At 38.5% G+C, this 24,888-nt stretch overlaps 1 protein-coding gene across 4 annotated transcripts in view; it reads left to right on the top strand.

The window, feature by feature from the left end:
- EPHA3 (EPH receptor A3) overlaps positions 1-24,888 on the top strand; it is a 713,608-nt gene that overhangs the window by 637,362 nt on the left and 51,358 nt on the right. For 3 of the 4 annotated variants that reach the window (XM_043538478.1, XM_007057545.3, XM_043538479.1), the window contains 6 exons: positions 1,455-1,579; positions 6,103-6,265; positions 10,899-11,001; positions 11,475-11,542; positions 15,425-15,550; positions 22,121-22,306. In XM_043538478.1, coding sequence (XP_043394413.1) covers positions 1,455-1,579; positions 6,103-6,265; positions 10,899-11,001; positions 11,475-11,542; positions 15,425-15,550; positions 22,121-22,306 — 771 coding nt within the window. The remainder of the gene's footprint in view (positions 1-1,454; positions 1,580-6,102; positions 6,266-10,898; positions 11,002-11,474; positions 11,543-15,424; positions 15,551-22,120; positions 22,307-24,888) is intronic. The other variant, XM_037907108.2, reaches the window with a different exon arrangement.

Genomic DNA, 24,888 nt, shown 5'->3' with positions numbered 1-24,888 from the left:
GCCTATACTTATGAAAGTATGGAATTATTCAAGGATATACATTACAAACCAACCCTATATGCCTCACTTAATGCTTTTGAACAAGCACAATGAGCTCGTAGATCTGGTCAATGTAAGTAAAATTAAGATAGACCCCCCCCGCCCAGAACTCTAGATTCATTAATAGCGTAACTACTGCAAGATAAAGGTTTACTTAGATTTGAATGAAAAGAGAGTATTTCTGAAATGCAAATGATGTTAGGGAGTATATTGCAAAGAACGCGGTTGAATATAAAAATACAGTATATAGAGTACATACATTTGTCTGAGGTGGATATATTTTTTCAGCGTTCCAGTCCTTTAAAGAATTTAGCAAAATCAAGTATGATTAGAAATGTGGGTTTGATTTATTTATGTATTTATTTATTTAATTTTTATGAGAACAATCTGTCTGGCATTTAGAAATTCTCCTGCAACACTGGAAATCCAAACATAACAGCACTATGCTAATATTTGGGAATGGGTAATAGCTGAAACTAACAAATCTACCAACAGCAAAAATATCATAGTTGCTGAGTTACCTCTCCTAACTGATGATGGCCAATCTTTGAAAGAATGGATCCAGTGAAGTAAATGGAAGCTTTGCCTTAGATTTCAAGATTCCAGGATTTCAGTGCTGGTTTGGAAAAGATTCCAAAAAATGGTGGTCTGAAGCTTAATTGAAATTCTTTATGTTGGAAATCTCATGAGATCAGGATTTTTACTGCCAGACCTCTAGTACTTCCAGGTTTTGGATGGTGGGTTAGTGGGTGGCATGCCATAGCTTGTCATCCATACTTGTGATTAATGTATCTCAGAAATAAAATTACTGGCAGTGTAAGTTAAATCACATGTACTTTGCATTTTAGATTTTTTATTTTAAAAGGAACACTGTAAAGGAAATGCGATGTATGTAGGAACAATTTGCATCAGGGGAATCCTTACCAAATACTCTCATAAAAAAGGATGTATTCTGCAATATGCTGCTGATTATTATTAACTATGGATACCATGAGACTCCTTGTATGTAATGTATTCCAGTCCTGTAGTATCCTTGCATATGAAAACGTTATCAATGAACTGCTGAGACTGGTAATAATAAAGCTGCAACATTATAACAAATAGGTAGTACCATTATTTGTTTTTTTTTAATATATCAGATGTATTTTATTGCTTACATTATAGTAGCAGATTGAAAACATCTGCTGTCTTGCCACTAGTCCACCAGTAACAGAAAGTCTCAGCTCACTTTCCTTCAGGCCAGTATGCTTCAAGACATGTGTACCAAGACTATAATCCAGCTGCTGAGTGTTGATACAGGGCCAGGCCTATACTCAGGAGTCTTTTAAATGGAAACAATACCTCCTTGCCAAGGATTAGAACAGTGATAAACTCCATTTGCTTTTTCTCTCTTCCCTACCTTCTTCTCCATACAGCCCCGTCCCCCATCACAATAATTAGGAAAGACCGGACATCCCGAAATAGTGTCTCTCTGTCTTGGCAAGAACCCGAGCAGCCTAACGGCATCATCTTGGACTACGAGGTCAAGTACTACGAAAAGGTGGGAGGAAAGGATTGAAGGGGAGGTGTGTGTAATGAAATAATTTCTTCTTCCCTTCATGAAAGCTGGGAGGATGCACCCATTCACTCACTCTCAGTGGCAACTAAATATTGACACTGTTCAATTTAATAATAATAGGGAGAATATGCTGAGAATCTGAAAAAAGTTGGTAAGTAGTGTTGTGCATCAAATTCATGTCAGAATGCTCCAAAATTAGTGTAGAAATTAAAACAGGTGAAATGTAAAGCAGCCTTTTTCTTCTCAGTTCTATTTACTCAAATATATTATGTTTCAAATAAGCATGTACTAATGAGCTGGTGTTTCAGTGCAGCATAAACAATATTTTCACAAAAGCGAATTGAGAGGGATTAGATTTCTCTGTTTAGTGTCTTGTTTACAATTTACATCACTCCAGTAATGCACTGTAAAGACTGATAGACCCATTGTGAATGACTGAATTTTGCTAATTAGGGAATAAATGAATGCATGCAAAGAAAGGAAATAAAACTAGGGAAGTGCACCACTAAATATACTTCGCTTTATTTTGACAATAGTATTATATTTTAAGTGGTTTGTCGATACCTTGTATATTTTGTAAAGATAATGAAGTCTCAGGGCTTGTCCACACATGCAAATTTATCTGGAATAAAGAAGGGTGTAGATTTAAATCTGAATAACTCTTCCTGATTAATTTCATGTGTGGTCACTCTTATTCCAGAATAAGAATATCTTATTCTGAATTAGTTTAATTCAAGTGAATTAAACAAAGGGCTTGTCTCTACAAATACTTAGCTTTTGGCAAGCTGCCTACACAAGTGAATTTTTACCACTTTCCCCCATTATTGACATTGTAAAACCAACACAGCTATGGGAGTAGTACAAAATAAAGCCCCAGTTCCGCAAAGCACTTAAGCATGTGCTTGACTTTAAACATGTGATAATCCCATTGTAGTCAGTGGAAAGATACATGTGCTTAACGTTAAGCACATGCTTAAATTCTTTGCTGAATTGTGGCCTAAAGGTCCAATCCTGCAAATCCTTACTTTCACAATTACTCATTCATGCAAATAGATCTTCTGAGTCAATATGTCTACTCACTTTTATTAAAAGTTTGCCGCTCTAGGTCTTAAGGGTGCCCTATTTTGATGGACAAATATATAGAACCTGAGCATATATTGATATCTTCCAAACCAACTGTCTGGTTATTAAAATTATTTGGGGAGAAAATTTGCAACTTTTTCCACATGGAAAAACATATGTATATGTTACACAGTGGCTGGTCATAATGACTTGCACAAACTGTTTTGAGAATGTACCCAGAAGTACCATTGATATATATATGGCAACTAGGTTTTAATAGCAGTTTCACTAGATTAAGATAGATGTGCCCCCAACAGTGATATTGCCATTTGTGCAGCAGATTAATTTTAAAAAAGAAAAGATAAAGAAAAAGAAAGCTGTTTGTGATCTTGAGGGTAGAGAGCAAGCTATGTACAGTCGGATTTAAGTCGCATTCAAATTCCAGCTCCCTCATTTTTGGGGCTAGGTCAGGTATGCGATGTGAATTTTCTAAGTGTTGTAATATTAGTGTACAGTTTAGATTCTAGATTAAGAGGAAATATTATTGCACTTATATATTGCTTTTGAAGAGGTTTCAACTTCTTTGTTCCTTATGTGTGCTACTCACAACAGTTACATAAAGAAATCCTTCTAATACAGTATAAAGACTATGTATATGAAAAAAGAACATAGCCTTCACTCTCGCAAATGTTGCCACTATAAATGTTAAACTTAGCTGAAGTACCGTCAATAAAATATAGATTAAAATTGCCCAATTTTCATTGCACATGAAATACTAACAGCAGCAGGATTTTCTCACCATTAAAGATGGTATCAGGTATACTATGAGGAAATGGTTATGTAGAATACACTTTGCGGGTCAAGTTTTTAATTCATCAACATACTGAGTGTTTGGTTGAAGTTCTGCCTGGCAAAGACTCTCTTTTCTTTTTGTATATTCTTGCTGCTTGTGGTGAATAGAATGCAATATCTCTGAAGTTCTACTTCCTCCCACATGGAAGATAAACTAAGGCTTGTGTGTGGTGTAATGCTGATTTGATTACGATTAACATAAAAATTGACATATAAAACATATGTCATGTGCAGTTTACCATAAACTAAGATACTATAATATCCACCATATCACAGTTTTGAACATTTATTTACTGAGTAACATTGAGTGGTATTAATGGCTACAGCCATGACCATGTGTTCTCTTCTAAGGTGCATAGATGCATAAGGATATGTTTGCATTGCATAAAAATAACCTAAAATCATATCAAACTGACTATCCATTCAAACTAGATATACACATATCATATTGTATTTGATTTTTTGTGTGTATATTTAAACATTGAATTAAAAGCTTTATTTTGTTAAGAGGGGCAGAAGTTCCAGATAAAATGAATTACAGATTTCTTTCTCATTCTTAGTCTGAAAGCAAGTGGACCATGAGAGAGGCTTTTGTAGATAATTTTTCAGGGATAAATCTAGTCCAATTTTCACTCACAATGAGTCCTGTTTAAGACCCTGATTCTGGAAGGTACTTTATGTGAGTAGTCTTATTGATGTCAGTTAGATCACTCACATGCTTAATGTTTGGTTCATGCTTCAGTACTTTTGTGAATTGGGATTTGAGTCTTTAAGGTGTGTCTACACTTCACATTAAGCTTGGGCTCACACTCGCGTTTGAAACCAAGCCCCCTTCAGTCCACATAAATCAGTTTGACTCAGGTCCTAGGGGAATAGGGGGTGGAGGGTGGATCAGAGGCCATGTCCCGCTGTGACTTGGGTCCAAGCCCTGACATTTTGCAGTGTGGACGCAGCTCAAGCTGCAGACCTGAGATAGGTCTGCGTAATGCAATATGGACATTTGTACAACTCTGAGACCTGGGCCCAGCAAATGTAAAACCAGGTTTCAAATGTGGTATGGATGCTCAAGCAAAGGCTTGGAAACGGCAACACCACAAGCTCGGGTCCCACAGACCTGGGTTTACAAAGTCGTGTAAATATGCTCTACGGCAACCCTAGTTAATAGAAGTATTCACGTGAGTAAAATAAATATGCCTTGGCCCTGAGAGTATGTAGGGTAGTTTCCAAGCTCAGTATTGATACTTCAGTACTCAATTTGGTACTTTCATGGGTATATATAGTACCTTCCAAACTCATGTTAATGCTCTGTGAACTTTACAGGAAATGCAAAGCTAGGTGAGTGTGCCTACTCTCAACGCGCACCTGAAATTCAGTTCAGCTGGCAAAACTCAGTGAACCCAGCAGAGTTTTGCTTTGAGTTTGAAGTCTTCCAAGCAATAAAGCAACTTTTGAAACAAACTAAAAAGGAAGTTCACATGAATCTCTGTGATCGAAAGCAGTTGAGTTCCTCACAGCTTCCCATATGTATGGCTTCTGTCCAGGCTTTTCCTGAGGTGGGAACCAGCTGCCATTTTTAGGAAGCCAAAAACACTGTTTTAGCACAGCACAGCCTTAGAACTACAAACAATATAAAGCAGCAAGTGTTTAAATCATTGGACTATATGGTTACAGGTGGGTCTGAGTCATTTTCTTAGCAGAATTAACTTTTTGCAAGGTATAAAATGTACCCAAACTCACTAAGTTGTCTATTTTTAAGTACAAAACACTCTGTCATAAAAATAAATAAATAAAACACTAATATAGAGATTAGTGGGGGGGGGTTCTGACAGAGTGCTTTTTGTGTGTGTATATGTGTATGTATACACACAAATGTATATATACACACATATAGATAGCTAGATATGGATATTACACATTATTCTTTGGCAAAGAGGAAAAAAAGTGGATACATCTTACCTCTCTGATTCTTACAGCCCAGACTTCACTCAGGCAAAGCCTCCACTGCCTTTAGAGTGTTTTGGCATGAGAGAGGACTGCAAGATCAGGCCCAGAATTTAAGTGCCATATAGTTCTATTAACCTGTGTGTAAAACTAAGGTAAAGTTCCTTAGTAGTATTCTTATTGCTATAAAGGTAAAAAATGACTTGTAAAACATATAGCAATAAAAGCTGAGCCAAAGCTATAGGGCTGCAAGGCACTAAAGGTTCTAAATGGGCTTAAATTGGCTTCTAATTTGGTGCAGTTGGAGTTGCTAGGTTTTATGGGTTTTAAGTAACATTTTTATTGTCATTTTCATGTAACAGTACAAGTGAATAGTATAGGCGAAGCGATAGCAAAATGTTAAATAAAATGTCTCATAAATAGAATATATAGTACCAGGTAAAAGAATCCCTAATGATTTGAGATTCTTGCTCATCTGCAGATCCATGATGATTTAAATTGCATGGCTGCACAAAGTTTACTTAGTTCGTAATTGTTAGTACTGAAAAAACCTGACAATGCTATCCGGGTAATATTGTAGTAAATACGGTGTTGCTTTAATTGATTTGCAGTACGTTGTGTTTTAATGTAGCAGTTTTCTTTCCCCAAAGCAGGAACAAGAGACAAGTTATACTATTCTGAGAGCGAGAGGCACCAACGTTACCATCAGTGGCCTCAAACCTGATACCACCTACGTCTTCCAAATCCGAGCCCGGACAGCAGCTGGATACGGAACAAACAGCCGCAAGTTTGAGTTTGAAACCAGTCCAGATTGTATGTATTATTTCAGATGACTTTAAGTGTTTTCCTGCCCAATAATGGCTAGCTTCGTTCCCTCCCTAGTTTGGTTTAGCAAATGTGATTTGTAACTATTTATTATGTGTCTTTTTGGGCACTATTACTGCATAATTTTATAGTTATCATTAAAATTGAAATATGCTGTGAGGAGTATACTGTAAATAGCACAGGTGATATTTTCTTCCATTCCCTGTCCTATCTTATTCCTGTTGCCAGAATTAATATGATCCTATGCTCGATGGCAGCTCCTGCTGAGAAAGGAAGTCTGATACGGTAACAGTAATGTCACAATATTCCAAGCTTGTTGCCTCACTCTGCGAACTGTAAAAAGTCTGTGCTCCAAGAGAATGAGGGTCTCATTTTTCCTCTATTCCCATAAATCAGTGCATAATTCTCCTCATCACCGCGGAGCATAGCTGCTTGCCTTAAGTAGCCATGAGGTGAATTTAGTATAATCAGGAGAGGAAGGATGGTGTTTCACTTAAATCCCAGGGCTGGATTTAGGCAATCGAGGTTCTATTCCCATATCTGCCACTAAATTTCTGTGTGACCCTTAAGCAAGTCATTTAATGCTGTGACTCAGTTTTCTCTTTTATAAGGTGGAGACAATACTTATCCGCCTGACAGTTGCAATATGAGGCTGTGGTGTTTAGATGTTTAGAACTGGGAGCACTGGCTGTTGGGAGTCTGAAAGGACAGGAAACAGGAAGGGGGCGGGGTTGAGGAGGCTGAGTGAGAGTTACCGAGGGTGCAGTAGCAGCTTGGTAAAGAGGTTTCCACTTTAAAAATAAAGTCCTGTTGAAGTTTGTTTGTACCTTGCCTGGTTGTTACAACAGAGGCTTAATCATTAGCCTTTATGAAACGCTTTGAGTATGTTAGATGGAGCTACCATAGAAGTACAACGTTGATTGATTATTTTATTTGTTCCATTAGCACTGAAAGAGCTGGTCCTATCTGAAGTTAGAAAGAGCAATTTTAAAGACTTTGAGATGTTTTTAAAAGAAACACTGAAAGTTATGGTGTCCAGTGTACCTTTCCTGATGTTTCTCCTCTAAGGAAACTTTGGGCCCAGTTTTCAAATAGAGGGTCAGTAGCTTGTCCAAATATTACATTTCAATTCTAAGGGCTGGTCTACACTTAAAACGCTGCAGTGGTGCTACTATGCCGATGGCAGAGTTTCTCCTGTTGGTGTAGTTAATCCACCTCCAGGAGGGAAAGTCTATGCTGCAAAATTAAGTTGATCTAAGTTAAGGCAACATACAGCCACTGCAGTAATTAAATTGCTTTTGCATGTCCACATTACGCTTCTTGTGCTGGCGGTGCACGTCCTCACCAGGAGCACTTGCACTGATTTAACTCTTAGTGGGGGCATTATGGGATGGATTCTGAAAGGCACTGACACTGCATTGACCTAACCGCATCGACTTAAGCGCCGTGACTCTCATGCAGGTGGAATTAAGTCGGTGCAGTGGACAAGTTACATTGGTGTAGACATTTTCGTGTAGACAATTGCAGTGTTAGGTCGATGTAAGGCAGCTTACATCGACCTCACTTGGTAGTGTAAATTAGGGCTGAGAGTCAGTAGCTATGTTGAAGGGAGAACCCCTCCCGTCGACATAGCGCTGTTTATACGGGGGGTTAGGTTGGTATCACTGGTTCACTCAGGGGGTGGATTTTTCACACCCCTGAACAACATAGTTATACCGATGTAAGTTTATAGTGTAGACCTGGCCTTAGATCAGTATGTAGGCACACAAAATGTACGTTTAGATGCTGATTCAGCAGAGTACTAAGTATGTATCTCACATTAAAAACAAGTTATTCCATTGAAGTCAATGCTGAATCGAGACCTTAGATACTTAGGCCCCAGTCAAGCAAACATTTATGCACATGCATAACTTTGGTCACGTGAGTAATACCAGTTTACCTTTGCACACATGAATAGTCTGCAGTGAGTCACAATGAGACTCTTTGCATGAGCAAAATTACCTATTCGGGGAGTTAGAATGCTCTATTTCAGTGCAGCACTCTTCCATGTTTGAAAATTGAACTGCGAATACCTCTTCATTTTTGCTTGGAAAAACACTTTGATCTGCATAACTAAAGATGGGTGTAGGGGAAAAGTAATAAATGGGCTTTATTTGAACGTGAAACTTTTTGCCAAATGATTTTCTTTTCTTTTTTTAAAAAAACTGTTCCTTTTTTTTTTTTGACAGTAACTTTAGAAGAAAAGTTTAGCTTGGTTTTCCTTAGCCCAGTTGTCAGTTTTTGTTTGTCATTTGTCATCTGTTATGTGGCCCTTTCAGGCAATATGGCCATTTTCCACTGATCATTTTCCAGGGTGTTTTGCCTTGCGAGTTTTGACTAGTCAGCTTACTAACGGGATGGATTTTTTTCAGAAATGATGGATTTCAAATAGTTAACCCCCCCCCCCAAAAAAAAAAAAAAAAAAAAAAAAAAAAAGCTTATTAAAAAAAATCCAGCTGAAAGTTTTGCAAAATAAAATTTCAGTCTGTGAACGGGAATGAAAATGCTTTCAGAATGGTCACCCTTCCTGCAGAGTGCAGAGTACCTATTCCAGGCCCATCAATGCACCATATACATGGGAGCAAAGTAGTGCACAGACCTTATACTGGTCCTGTGCACAGGGGCAAATTACACCCTCTGAGCATAAAACAAACATCCAGTGTAAGAAGTTCCAAGAGAAATTAAATTGTTTTTACAATAATGTAATAACGTAATCCAATTTAATGAATTAACTCTTCTCTTGTGGGGTTGTATCCCGCACACTTTTACTCACGTAAGTATCCTGACTGAAGTCATTGGCACAGTTAATGTAAGGATTACTGAAATAAGTAAACATTTGCAGGTATGAGCCCTTTATTTACAGTTGGGGCACTAGAGAAGTTAAGCATGTGCTCGAGCGCTCTGTTAAACTGGGGCCTCTATTCTCTCTGTGTTTTATAGTGACTTTCAAAAGACATTTGTTAGAGCTACCCATCCAAATTTTAGCTCTATCACTGCCTTTGTTCACCCTAGATATTAAAGCTGACATTTTCTCTACTAGGAGCTGCAGGTGCCCGCTATCTCTAAAAGTTAGATTATTTATTTTGGTGCCTAAATATGGATGTAGGTGCCTACGCTTTGGCTTCCAGGTTTGAACATTTGGGCCAGAGACTTCCCCGCTACAGTATGCATGAAATTTTGGGGGGGAAATTTCAGCTCTCTAAATATAATCTATCCAGCGTTCAGCCATGATTAATTTGCCAAACCTGTGAATTTGGAGGTGTGTGTTGTGGGGGGAGGATTCCAAAGGCATAACACAAGATTATACCACAGATACTGTAGTGGTAAATTTTACTTATGGACTTGTAATAAGGATTGAGAGTCTGAGGTTTAAGAAGCATTCTGTTCAGAGACGACAATGTCCTAAAAATAAACACAGAAATTTAGCAAGAAGCCAAATGGTTTTGCACTCGACATGTTTGAATGTTTGAGGTATGTGAGCTGTTTTTTCACCCAGCTCTTATTCTGGGAAATAACTGAGCTCCTTGTTTTAAAATCACTTAGTTTCAAATGATTATTGTGGTGACTTTCAGCTTTTAGAATAACTGACAAACCAGGAGTACCTAGAAAAAGTCATTAATGGTAGCAATGATAAGGGGGAAAAGATCACTTCTGTTCATTTTAGGTTGTTTTTAACATGATTAAAATATATACACTTTGAAGATGCCACTGTAAGATAAATAGAAGGAAGTTGACCAATACCTTTGGAGAAAAGATGACAGGCCACAACTATAAATATATATCACCATAATAGCTGTACATTTTATATGGGTAGATATGAAATCTTCCCAAAGTTTGATCACAATTACTAGGCTACCAAGGCCACACAAGCCCTGTTGTATGTCTCTAATCTGTGGAACATGAGGTAGGTCATACCCATAATGCATAGTGACTTCTTTCCATGTGGAGACTGAGCCATCACTGAGGAGTTCTTCCCCATTGAACCTCATAGTGAGTTGAATTCCCTGAATTCATTTATAGATTCTTACCATCTTGGAGCTCCTTCTCTCCATTTCCTTCTGCTCAACAGCCCACAAACTTGTTGCCCCAATTCCGAAGAGGCATTTTTCCCATCCGGTTTCTTCCCAAATGTAAAATTAGGATAATAATCCCTTGCCTCACAAGGATATTATGGGGCTTAGCTCACTAAAGCCCTTTGAGATCCTCAGCTACAGTATCTTATAGAAGTGTAAATAATAATGATAGATATTGACTTGCTTGGATTTCTTCCCTAAAAATGTCATCCTTCCTCGGGAATGACAATAATAGATATTAGCAGTGCCAGCTTCCATAACAATAACAACAATAATTATTATCATCAAAAACCTTTGCTAACTGGCAAGGCAATGAGGGGAAACTTTCCCTGTCTCTCCATATGTTTGTATATAATGAAGAATTACTTAAGAATAGGGCAGGAAGATGTTTTTAAAGTTCAGAACAAAGCAGTGGTTACCTAATTTATTAGCTGCCCAGGGTTTGTGTGCTGTGATGTGCTTAATGCCATTTTGTTTTATTTTATTTGCATTATTTTTTAACTTTCCAGCATTCTCCATCTCCAGCGAAAATAGCCAGGTTGTAATGATTGCCATTTCAGCTGCAGTAGCAATTATTCTCCTCACAGTCGTGGTGTACGTCCTGATTGGGAGGTTAGTTCATCATCTGTCTTACACATTTACACCTATTTCCATTTTCCATCATCTGCCATGGGGACTTGATGAGCACAGTCAATCAAATGCTGTCAGGCATTAAAATAGTTGGACTTCATCTTCCCCTCGTGTGCAGCCTACCAGCTCAGAGCACTATTGCATACTCTGTAATGAGCCTGCTAACAACAGCAGCACCAATCATATAGTACTTGTTAAAAAATGCTACAGACACATTCTTAGGCAATTGTAGAACTAAATTGTAGGGGCCAAAAATCAACAAATCCTCTCATTAGTCAATTTCCTTGAATTCCCTGAGAACATAGCTTGCCTCTGTAGGGTACAGAGAATGTAAATATCATTAAGCTTTCAAACAGCCATTTAATTGTTTAGGGAAAACATTTTATTCTGTTTCCATATGCAATTAGCATATAAACTTGTATATGTTTCTTCATTTTTTTCTCTGTTGCTTGTAGATTCTGTGGCTATAACAAATCTAAACATGGTGCTGATGAGAAGAGGCTGCATTTTGGTAACGGACATTGTAAGTTACTGAAGACTTATAATTTCCTGTTTTACTAAGTGAATCCCAAAGACAACTGATGTTTTTCAGATTAAATAAAAAGGAAACTAATAAACTGAAATGCAATTGGGAGGAGAGATTTTTTTTTCTTTTGTGGAGAAGAGTTCTCCCCACTAATTAATCTTTGTTTCAACCTCTTTCCTCCAGGGTCAGATTAGTAATGAACAAAATAGTGTTGGCTGTTCTCAGATGATACATATGATTCGTAATACTACATCGATTAAGCTGTGCATTACTGAAATGCGAAGCATAGCTTCAACTGCCTTATTATTAACCACTGGTGAAATCTGAATAACATTTTTCCTAAGCAAAAAACAAAATCAGTGAATCCTATCTAAAACAAAAAACAGTTTGCTTGACAAAATTGGTCTGCTAATAAACTTCCATTTGAATTAGGTTCAATTTATTGAAAGAGATTTTGGAGCAGTTTCTGAAGACAGGAAAGCCTACTAAGTGTGCTGTCATTGACAAATTTCACTGTGCTTAAAGAACATGTTCTGTGTAATGTCTTAATGCATGGAAGCCAGCTGACAAGAGGGAAGCATTTAGTTGTGCTCTCTTAGGGCTTGATCCAAAGCCTATTGAAGAGAATGGGAGTCTTTCCACTGATCTCAATAGTCTTTAGATCAGGGCCTTATTTTACAATCACCAAATAGCGATTTATAAGGATACAAGATCTTGCCTGGTCTTAGGCCTGTTTTGGACACCCTTGTAACATCTTAAAGCTAATTACTCAAGTGTTTAAGATTCTGGCAGAAAAGAACGTGTTTTTTGAAGCCATTATTCATAAACAGTTTCAGTTTCTCATGCACTTAGTCCATTCTGAGAATAAGTGCATAGTCTGTTTTTAAACAGCTTCATCTACAAATGAAGGCCCCAGCACTATAAAGAATATGGTATCTTGTATTTATATTGTGTAGTAAATTGCCATTTAAGGTTATTTTAGTTTATGGCTGAATGGCTTTCCTCTTTATGTACCCTTTTGCGCATAGCAGTGACATTACCGTCTTCGCAAGACAGTGGTTTGGTGTAGTAGGTAGTAGTATCCCAAGTAAAAATTAAATTACCTTTTCCCACAATAGAGTTCCCTTGCACTACCTGGAAATCAGAACTGCTTCCTAATTACAGTCACAATGGGGCCTTTGATGCTTGGAAGTTCATATTATACTTTTTGTCTGGAGCCATCTCTTCTCCAATAATCGCACACACTCACGCTCTCTCTCTCTTTCTGTCTCTGCCTCCTGCCCCATTTCCTGGAACACACAGGCTGTGATATCAGATTGTTTAGTGCTGCATGTTGACAGCTAACAAACTAGGCTAAAACAATCTATGTAGTTGTATGTGTCCCATAACATTAATGCTTCATCACTCAAATTTAATTAGGTTATAAAATAAAAGCCACCATTAACTAAAAGTGTCATGGACAAATAACAGGTCAGGGTTTGCTCTCCCTACCCCCCCCACAATGGAATGTCACAATCACTATTCTTAAACTTGTCAGTGCACTTAAATTCCTGTGGATTATACTGCTTTAAATTTGGCTTTGTCTATCTATGTACTGTGTTCTGAGTAGTGTCATGCTGATCCTGAGGATATGGTGAGAATCCAATAGGTCACGTATTCTGAGTTTTGATAAATTTACTGAGAAATATCCTAAAAGGAGTAACTGATTATACACACATATTATAGCTGTCAGGATGTTTTTGTGTGTGCGCATGTGGCTGTTGAAACTTTATTTTTTTCTGCTATTTTACAGTCTTACTCAAAGAAACAAAAATTCTCTTGTATTAACTGCGAGAGGATAAAATAACTTCCATGGCTGTCATAAACTTTCTGCATTTTAAATACAGCAGCTGGTCTATTTCAGTCAGTTAATTCTGAATTACTTAAAAAAAAAAAAAAAAAAAGCTCCAGCCATGAACTATTCCCTGTAGCCTTATTACAAATCCTATAATAGTACCTCAAAGGGCAAGAAATGTTTCACCTATTCAGATCCTCTCCCCTTGCCCTCTTTAGCTAGGCCCTTTCTACCTTTTGCTACCCTTAGGGCAGTTCATGCTGGTAAAATGGAAATGTAAATTATTATGTTTGCCCAGAATGAGCTGTAAAGTAGCACAGCTTAACACATGTGCATGTGTTTATTATCTGTTTTTCATGACAGAACCCAGTTACTATACGGGCTGCCCTTAATTATTGGTGTGAAGGGATTATTCTCCTTGCCTCACCATTGACTGATCTTGGGAACCTCTGGGGTCAGCATTAAAAATCAGCAGCCAAACCCCCCATCATGCAGAAGCTTTCAACTGTTATTTTTATTGGGGGTATGAGGGAGCCTGTAACATACATTCAACCTGGACGGAAAGGAGCATTTACAAGATTTTTTTACCAACAGCAATATACGGCCAATTACTTTTTGTTTTACTTGTGAATGATTCTTTAATCATCAAACCCTTTAGGGAAACACATTCAGCATTTAATAGTATATACACACACAGACCTTCTGTTCAGAGTATGACTCTTAGTTTGCATTGTTTTAGAGGCAATTAGCGCGGGAACTCATTTTTGTAATTTCTCTGTCAGTTCCGAGGCCAATAAATCTTCTTAAAATTGATGTTTCATAAGCCTTTCAAGTCGACATTTGTAATGCCTTAATGTTAAAATAATGCCACATTCTACCTGATGTTGGAAAGGTCTCTTTCCCTTCCGCACCCCTGTTTCCCTCTCCCTCTCCCCCTCTCTCTGCATAACCACTGCAAAGCATATTTTAAATGGAGCACAGGTCAATATTCAAAACAATCTGTGGGGCCACACTTGGAAAGGATACTCCTGAGTGTGTAGGTTATTTTACTTGTTGTTAAAGAAACATCTTACTTAAATTGTACAACTGGCCCTGTATTCATTTATCAGACCCAAGCAGGAGCGGCCCATGACTAAGTGGCAGGGGAAGCAGAATAAGGCTATGGCTTTCCTCTAGTATAATTGCCAGAGGCGGGGCGAGAGAGGGAGAGAATCTGGAATGTGTTTCCCCTCCCTCCTGCCTGACTGCTGGAAGGAATAATGAGATCAACTTGTGACTTGCCCCTAAACGCCGTACAGTCCCAAGCATTCATTTGATTCTACTGCTCGCCCTGGATGAACAGATAACCACAGACCAGAAAACTGTGGAAGACAATGATATGATGATGTTGGTGTGAGCATTATTTTCACTAAAGCTAAATAATCACAACAATCTGCCACTATCCTTATATAGTGCTAATTATTTCCACCGTGTTTAGCTTTTGTTCATGCATTGCATCTTTTAGCATGCATCCAGTTGGAAGTCTGAGGATATTCAGAGCTAAAAGGTTTGAAGTTAGTGTTCTGTAGAATCTTTTTTTTAAAGAACTCTTCATGTTGCACTGCAGTATTATCATATGCATTTGAGGCCTTGCCTCTGGGTGCTACCCCCAAAAATTTAAGTGTAAAGAAGCATCTAAACAGAGAGAAAACTTGATGATATTGAGCTTTAATATTCAAAAAGCCACCAAGTTTATCAAGTACAGGTGAGTTTAAAAGCATCCTTTCAAACCTGATGGTATCTACATACAAATAAATGCATTAATGACATGAAAAGGTGTATTTGTTTCCGAGTTTCAAGTTCACGCCCATGTTATTAATACTTGAAATCTCAGAAACCTGCAAAAGAAGCTCATTTCACATGTTCAATCTAAGGAAGTAACGGGCCCTTTTATTGCTATAGTGATTTGCTGGGTTCATATCTTGCAGTTTATTCTCTCATTTGGTTTCCTAGGTATGAGTAATTAACACCAAGTAATGTTTTTTCTCTCTTTTTTTTTTTAACAGTAAAATTTCCAGGTCTCAGAACTTATGTAGATCCGCATACATATGAGGACCCCAATCAGGCTGTCCATGAATTTGCCAAGGAACTAGACGCTACCAGTATATCGATTGACAAAGTTGTCGGAGCAGGTAACAGCTATAATTAATGTCAAATTAAAAGACATGAGGTGATTTCCTCAGTATATTACTCTAAATCTTTATGGCCATTTACATTAATGGATTATACCTGGGCACATTCTGACTGGTATCGGCAAAGTGTAACTGTAGCATTCTCTTTTCATAGCAAGAAGCGAACAGTTATTGAGATGAAGTTGAACAGGTTAACAAGCTGACTTTAGTGCATGCTAAAGGTTCTGGATTGCCAGTTCTGGACACACACATCTGAGATTTTTCTCCAGAGCAGGCACAGCACAGACAACAATGTGATCCCTTTCCCAAAACTGCACTCCACCCTCTTTTGGAGAAAGCACCATAAAGAATGAAAGGCTAGTTCGGAGTCCGTGCCCATTCAGTCCTGAGTCTCCTTTAGAATCTGTCAGCACGGGAAACAGTGTTAACTGTAAAGGTGTGTTTTGTTATATGGGCACGTGACTATTAGGACTGGACTGATACCTCAAACTTATTTCATACAGGTCACCAAACATCCATCAGACTGCTTTGACCTTTGGTCATTGGTTCGATTTTGGTCACTGGTTTGGATTTGAATTAGTGATTTAGCAGTGAAGGGTTCTCTTCCCCATAACCAATTGTCTGAGCCGTACAGATGCCCATTAATTCTGGTTTTAATAAAAACAAACAGTAAAAATGGGTGGATTTCAGAGCAAGAGTAAAAAATTACTGAATATCTCACTGAATTACATTATCCCTATTGCAATGTAGCATGTAACCCATTGTATGATGGATACTCACTGCTTCATGTACAATGACAGAACATGGTTTGTCAAATCAGAAATTTAGCATCTTAGCTTTCCCCCTAAATAAAATCATTTGTGTGAGAGTCAGAATCAATTTTTAATCCATTGAAAATTACCAGATATTTTCTGATGATTGATTTTATTGCTTCCTTCTGACTTTTCCCCCTAATATTTTACTGTTCTCATTCAAATTTTGAGGAGATTTGAGAAAGAACAGACTTCTGTTGTATGATGAAAGCTTTGGTAGGATTTTCCTTTTTTAAGAAAAAAGCCAAGCAAGTGCATTCAGTGCACCTCACCACTGCCCCTCCTAAAAGAAACGGTGTGCCTTATTATTATCATTATTATTTTATTATTATGATTATGATGATTATTATTATTATTATTTTGCTGCTGCCAGGGTGAGTGTGAAAAAGTCAGATTATTTTCCACACTGGTGACATTTGTGTTCCCTGGTAGTTTTAATTTTGGCCCACAAGAGTGCACTGTTCTCCATCATCTTTCAACAAAGGCAGTGTTGCAGTGTGCACACTACACACAGATGTGGTAGAGGTAACATGGGGTGGGGGACAGAAAGAGAAAGAGAGATTTAAAAAATCCAAATTCAGGAGCAAATTTTGTTTCTGTTCAGCTGCCCACAGTCGTCCCAGACAACCTTAAGGTTCCTAGCGAATGCGTTAGGCTCCATGCACCGTAGAAATCTTAAAAGCAGAAGATATTCAATTGTATGCCATATATGTAGCTCATTGATATGACTTATTTTTATTATGGTGCATATGGGATTTAACAGTAAACTCAGTTTTTAAAAAAGATATCATATGAAATTGAGGGGGAACAGATTTGATTCAGGGAAGCCTGAAAATAAATGTATTGCAAAGGAGAAGAAAGAGAGACTGTAAAAAAAAGAAAAAAGAAATTCCTTTTCCCATTCCACCCCAGTAGAAATGGCAATAAGTTTGGCCCTGAAGAGCTGCAGATCCCTTGAGATCTACACTGATCTCAGAGGAGCTGACAGATGGATGAGTTCTGTGGGGGTCTTGTGCCACACTGCTACCTCTAGTATCCCTGGTCCCATACTAGCCTCATGGCAGCATGTCTCTAATAGAACCCCAATCCCATGAAATACCCTGGTGGGTCTTCTATTGAGCTTGCACTCCCTCCAGCCACATCCCTAGTCTCTTCTCTATTCCCATATGTGGAGGGGAGCATTCTGGCTTTATTTTAAATGCTATTTGAGGCAATGTCTTGGTGTTTCCCTGCCTGTCAGTCACCTTCTTTACAAATGCGGGTAAGAACAGAGGAGTGAAGTGATAAAGACATTGCATTCAGAAGCAGCTGAACTGACCAGGAATTTCTTCTAAATGTGAAATTAAAAAGTAGACGACAAAGTCTGAGAGGTAATCTTGACATTTTGGTGCAGTTCCTTAAATTGTTCCACAGGGCTTTAGCCATGGGACTTTAATGGGAGGAGTAGGGAAAGACACTCCTTAACCATGTTACTTTGAAAATATACTCCGGCATGACAAGGAAATATCTCTAGTGGAACCTCAAACAATATATAAGGGATATGAGTTAGAGGCTGAGCATCAGAAAATTCCAGTTAAGCCACCCTTGTTTCAAGTTTTTACCAGATTTGTTCCTTTATTTAAAACAGTTCCATTATTTTTTTTAAGGCCCCAGTGCAGCCTTAAAAGGGGAGGTAAGCACATGGTAAGAACTTTGTTGAATGAGAATGGAGTTAAGCAAGTGCTTTGCTGAAACAGGGCCTAAGTGTTTGTGTTTCTTTTGAAGACTGCACAGACATTTAGTATAATGTCTTATTAAACAATGCATATCTAACATGTATGGATTATCAACTCCCTTTTCAGTACAGTTTGCAGCACATTAATAACAGTTTGCAATAAATGTCTCTGAGATTGGTGAGGTTCACAAAGTTTATGGAATTTTCAGCCTTGCTGCCTCCCCAGTCTGTGGTGGAACTGGGATGTCACTGGGCGATCCACACACAGCAGTGGAGTTTTGATTTAAAAGACACCAGAAGAAAGGCAGTAATCAATTTCACAGGCTCATCTACTATTCTTCCCTTGGGTCTAAATTCACAACAAAATGCTGATGCAGTGAACAACCAGTTTAACAGAAACATTTGGTATTCCCTGAGTTGATTTAAATCGTGAATTGCCCTTCAATAATATCTATTAGCATTCTACTGACAAAGAGACATACCAGACTGAAAGACAAAGTAATGTAGACTCTGTGCATGTGGCCTAAGTAGGGAATGATACTGAAGCATTTCAGGGAAAACCACTAGAATTCTTTCTTAAAACCTCTCTCACATTATCTCCTTTCTCAGTAGTGTGCACAGCCCCCTTGCCTTCTAAACTGAGATAGTGACCACTCTTATTTTCAGCTGGAATCCAGTCCATTTTTCTCAGGTGGGTACCACTAAGTGGATACAGAGCAATGGTGCATAGAAGAAAGGTGTGGTATAATTGTTTTAGTTGGCTTGTCAGTATGGGTGTTGGTTAGCTGGTCTCTCACAGTGCCCATCCTGTACTGTATGCTTAGAGACCAAAGGCTGATCCAGTTAGAACAGCCCAGGAGCCTTGTTACACTCTATTCAAGGATTAACTTGTTTTTCTTGGCAGCTCAGAAAGCATAACAGTGTTTACATGAAAGCCAACAAAATTGTTTTATGTAGGTAAACTCAATATTCACAGATGAAGCAGTCAACCAAGTGGGGTCTACCATCTGACTGGTATGTGATCTGATTTTCAAAGGTGTTGAGTGCCTTGCAGCTCCTATTGGCTTCAATGAGATTTGTGAGTGCTCAGCACTTCTGAAAATCAGGTCACTAGGATTTTCAAACTGGGTCTGAAATAAGAATATTGTACTTTTATAAATAATCTTAATTCATCTTATGTCCAAATTGCACAGTTGGTGCTAAATGGTACAGAGAGATGTAGGACATCAAGTATAACCTTTCCCTTCACAAAAAAATCAAACAAACATCAAATAAACAGCTCACTCGTGACTCTGGTCAGAGATGAAGGACGGAATGCCTGAATGCCCAGCTTCTGAAACCATAAATACAAGCCCTATTGGCAGTGACCAAACAGTAGTTGTAAGAGACTAGCTTGTTATAGCTTTGCAGATCATTAAAGCATAAAGAAAAGCAAATACAAAGCTGGGACATCACAAGATTTATTGCACTTTTTTTTATTCTTGTTGTTGTTTTAAAGCCATGCTTTGGTCTTCCTCTCACAGAGTGTTCTAACAGTATTGAGCTGAGGGTAATAGCTGAACTGAAGCGCTGTTTGCTCTTAATAAAGCATACTGACAGTTTTAGCTTGCAGAGCATGGGGTGGGAGGTTAATCAGGAAGTTTTGTGGTTTGTGTAAGTTCTGGAACAGAATTTAGCACTCCACAGAACTCAGAAATGATTTAAAACAATATTTTCTCAACCTGTAGGTGGCTTTGCAATATGTAGGTAGAGATAATGTAGAGAATGTGGGTATAATCTAATGTATATTATTATTATAGTGTACACCATTGTATGTAGAGATATTTCCACACACCATTTCATTCCACCTTAATTTACTTTGATTTTTATGCTATTAATGGTATAACAAGTTCCTAGCTAGAGGACTGGATAGTATAGAGATTGGTGATGTGATACGAAGTCTTTTGCTTCTGGGTTGTTGGTTCAAATTCAATTCAGAGTAGTGCTGATGAAAAATTGTTGCCCTATGATACATGTATGTTGGCGTATGTCATTTAAATTGGTGACCTCTGTTAATTTACAACGAGGCAGTCTTATGCGTAAAAAACAAACAAACAAACAAACAAACAAGTCTCATTTGGCACCATTGTTCACAATCTCAGAAGACAAGGCAAGGATTTAGTGGATGTTGAGAATGACGACCCTCCTCACCCTAGAGTTGATAGCTCCAAGATAGGGTGGAGGCACACTGATGGGTAGATGTGGAGGAACTAGCATTGTCAATCCAGCAAGCACGCTTCTCTGAGCACTAAACCTATTAAAACCAATGCACAAGATAAAGGGTGGACTTCAGAATATTTTATTCCCACACTTCCCAGTCATTTTAGTGTTCAGAAACATTGCTTACCAACTCCTTGATGTTAGAATGAATCACTGTGTTATTAAGTGCTTTTGTCGTCCATAGGTTTAGATCATCCTAATTCACATTAGATTGTTACATTGTAACTAGTAAGAAGTTAATGTATGAACAATTGCTCTTAACATGCTATATCATTCACATAAATGAATAAAATTCCTGATTAGTCTGAAAATGAACTAGTACAGATTCAAATCCATAGCTTTTGTTCCTTTCCAAGCCAAACTTTTCTACACAAGAACATCTGACTATGATATTTAGGGGACAGCATTCCATTTAAATCTAAAGCATTTTCAGGAAGAGAGCTGACCAGGTGATTATCAATATAGAGTGGACAATAAAAAAAAAAAAAAGCCCCATGCATCTGTGGCCTATGGGAGAAAAAAGTCTTTGTAATTCCATTGTTGTCTGTTCAACAAAATGTTTTCTATGTCTTTTAACTAAACCACCTGGGGGAAGTCACATGCACTTACTACCACAATCATAAACTATAAAAGAATGGTCACCTATATACCTAACATGCCATTTATGCATATTTATCAATTTTCGCTACATTTTTCATTATGTTCTTTATATTGCATAGAAAAAAGATTAATATTGGAACTTTGATACTGTATGCACCGTTCATTATATTATGTGAAATATTCCTGTAAAATATTTGGATTCTAGATTACTGAGAGTCAAAATCCGCTGCCATAGCAGCTTTTCTTTATGTTGTTAAAAGTGTCCTGGTTCAATTGTTTTATGGTTTTTATATTCATTAAGTAGATGCAGAATTTTAGTAAAGCATGAGTGAGATTATAACCTAGCAATTTGTCCACACATTTTGTGTTTGTCAAAATGGAACATGAAAGAATTTTTTTGGAGGGGATCCTGCATTATAAATTCATCCTTTTTTGCTGATATGCACTGAACAAAGTTGATCCAGGAAATTATGCATAAAAATATTCAGAAAATATCTACTGTTTTCCATCTTATGATCCAAAAGCACTTTATGAAGGACTCAGTCCTACAAACACTATCAAGTGTAGTGTTTATTGCCATGGTAGTCTCATAGAAGTCACATTTTTGAGTGTTTGCAAGATCAGGTCCTAACTGATTAATATTACAAAGGGCCTGTCTGCATGGGAAGGCTGCACAATTCGACCTTCCTTTTTTCTGGCAGATAATGCCAGGTATCCATACTCAAATTGTCTTATAGTGGTTTATCTTACCACTTACACTGAAATAATTAAACTGCTTTGAAATCAGCTTAACTCTATATTGGTCAGAATTATGTCCATTCAAGGTCCATGCAGATGCATCACCGCTTTGCTTATAACTATACCAGTTCAGTTTGTCCTCCTGCGGCTGTCCTACACTGCATCAGTTCGCACCTGAAGTGAACTCTCTGCACTCATTGTTCTGGGGCCATCAGGACCTGTGAAATAGCTTAGTGACATTAACACAATTTTACAGACGGAGAACTGAGGCATGGAAAAGTTAAGTGACTGCCTGAGAGTCTCATGCTTAGAACTCAGATCCCTGACCTCCAGTCTTGTGTACTAAAGATACTGCCTCAATGACTCTTCTATAACGCTAAGCCTTTTCTCTGAAGTTCCAGCTGGAATAACTAGATTTCACGTTTTGTCTCCCCTCCACCTTGCTAGGTGAATTTGGAGAAGTGTGCAGTGGGCGCCTCAAGCTTCCTTCTAAAAAGGAAATTTCAGTGGCAATCAAAACCCTGAAAGTTGGCTACACCGAAAAGCAGAGAAGAGATTTCTTGGGGGAGGCGAGCATCATGGGGCAGTTTGACCATCCTAACATCATTCGTCTCGAGGGAGTTGTCACCAAAAGTAAGAGCATAGAGTATACACCATCTGTGGGGATGCTGAACAGTGTTTCAATAAACTAGCTTTTTAAAAGCCACATTCTGAGAACCCACCAGAATTGTTTTATGCAGTTGCCTTACTAGAATGTGTTCAAACTATTTCACTCCTCTAAAGTTCTAACAAGGGAAATGTGCACCTTTGCTTTTATGATTTACATTAAATTACCTCAGAAGTGGGAATCAAATACTCAGATGAGCAGGACTAGGTAAGCTTCCATTGAGGTAGCGCATGCTGGTGAAAGAAAGAGAGTGTTGTAGCTAGATTATAAACTGACAGATTATACTAACCAATTTAGCACTCCAGAGCTAATTGCTATAAAGCAGCCAACAGGCTCTTGCTGATAATCTCTTTGGAGTTATGGAGCCTGATTTCCTAAGGTCTTCTAATTGGATGCAAGCAATATGCATCATTTTTAATCTAAATCATTAGGCTATTATCATTAACATAGATTTAATGAACAGTCTCATGACATTTCTGAAGTCATTAATAGTAATAGTTTTAAGTACCAAATCCAAGATTTTTAAGAAACTTTGAGCGCCTCAAATTTTTGGTGCCCAACTTGAGCCCCATCTGATTTTCAGAGGGTAGGTGCTTAGTACTTTATGAAAAGGAGGCCCCTTTTCAAGATGCTTCAAGTTGAGCACTCCAAGTCAATAGTCACCTTTAAAGTCTTGACCCAGAGTTTTAAATCGGAATATTTATTTTACTAGTAATAATTTTATTGCTGCAGCTATTTCCTTTATTGCCAAACAGACGTCATTCCAAATCTGTGGCTAAAAATACATTTTCACTGATATTTATGATTTATTAAAATCATTTGTCAGATTGTGTTGATACAGACACCAGGTTGAGGTCCCACAAGTACTGCTTGAGTTAAACAAGATAAGTATGTGCTAAAGTGCTTTCCTGGATTGTGGCATTAGTCTTAAAACACTAACAAAAATAACCAACCTCAGACCATGCTGATGTTTGTGAAAGGGGTAACGGGGGAGGATGGGTACCCATGCTCCCACCCACAAGCTTGTCATGCAACCTGGAGATGTGGGGGGTGTGGGCTGTTAAGAAGCACTCTTCAGGCTTCAAAAAGATTTATAGGTGGCAGGTGGAGAACTTCTGAGAATATGAGCAGGCTGGATGCTGTTGTACATGCCCCCACTCTTTGCTGAGCTCCCTGCTAGCCCTACAAAGCTTTTCGGTTGCTGCCTTCCCATGTCCTCTCCAGCTGACTTCATCCCCTTTCTGTTCTTCCTCAGATGTTGCACATCTGTTTATGGTGAGGACACACGGGCTGAAATCCTGGCCCTTTTGAAGTCTATACCACAACTGCTATTGTTATGAGTGGGCCAGAGTTTCACCCATAATCCCTTCCTCTGGGAGGTGTCCGGTGGGGAGAGAGATAGAAAGGAGGAATGGCGCGATACAGCCACGTTTCTTTTCCTGTTACTGACAGAACTAAAGGTCAGAAGGAAGAGGCATAGAGACAGGCAGATAGGACTGGTTGCTCAGCAATCGGTGAGCAGGTGTGACTGCCTGCTGGCCAGCCCCCTAATCTCCCAGTGAGCACTGCCTTCCTGTTCCCCTCCTCCTCAGCTGTGCTATACTTCAGAGGCTTGGGGGTGCTTTTCCCTGACCTCCCAGGGGAACACAGGCTCTGGTCCTGCCTTCCCTGCCCCATTCAAAATGGGTCTCCTTAGGTGGCTGCTGAAAATATTTAAAACACGCTTTAGACAAGTTCTTTCTCCCACCCGGAGGCCTTGAAACAAGAAATGAAGGAGAAAGTTAGAAAGGGCAAAGAAGGGACAGATAAAAATACCACGATTGGTTTGTTTTGGGGTTGTAAAAACTAAATACAGGTACCCCAGCTGAACTTTTTGAACTGCAAATCCAATTTAAGGTCCACCTTCATGGAAAAGTCCTGTAGGAGTTAAGAGGTATGAGACCACAAGGCACCTATAGGAATTACCCTTAAAAGCCTACAGAATTTAATAGAAAATTATATCCCCACTCTAGAATTCTGTGGATTAATTTGAAAATTGTACAGAAAGATTACCCTTCCCTATTTAATTCTGTAGGAGTCAATAAAACAAACCCCTGGAAGGAGCAACGTTTTGACTCTTTCAGTGAGTAGCTTTGCTTGGAGCTGGGGTGAGGAACCTCTTCCAACTTAAATTGATATAATTGGTTGTATACTTATTTTAATAAATGTTTCCGCTGTTATTGAAATTGCTTGGGAGAAGTTTTCCAAAATGTGTAAAGGTAACTCCAGAAGTTCACAACTGACTGGGACAAAGGGCTTGTCTACACAAACACATAGCTGGTGACAAGCTGGGATGTAAATCTACCCCACACAAGCCTGCCATGCACCAAGGGTCTGTGTGGAGAATGCTGCAGCACACTCCAGGTGCCATTTCATCTACTCCTGTTTCAAAGCAGTGTAGATCAGAGCTTGCTATGCAACTCTTTGTGCATGGCAGGCTGGTGCAGGGTAGATTTGCGCTGCTTGCTGAAAACTAGGGCCTTGTACACTGGCAGCAGTGTCTAAGATA

Source organism: Chelonia mydas, chromosome 1, assembly GCF_015237465.2.
Source record: "Chelonia mydas isolate rCheMyd1 chromosome 1, rCheMyd1.pri.v2, whole genome shotgun sequence".
Taxonomy (NCBI): Eukaryota; Metazoa; Chordata; order Testudines; family Cheloniidae; genus Chelonia; species Chelonia mydas.
Note: the sequence above shows the minus strand (reverse complement) of the source record. Positions and strands in the feature narration are given on the sequence as shown.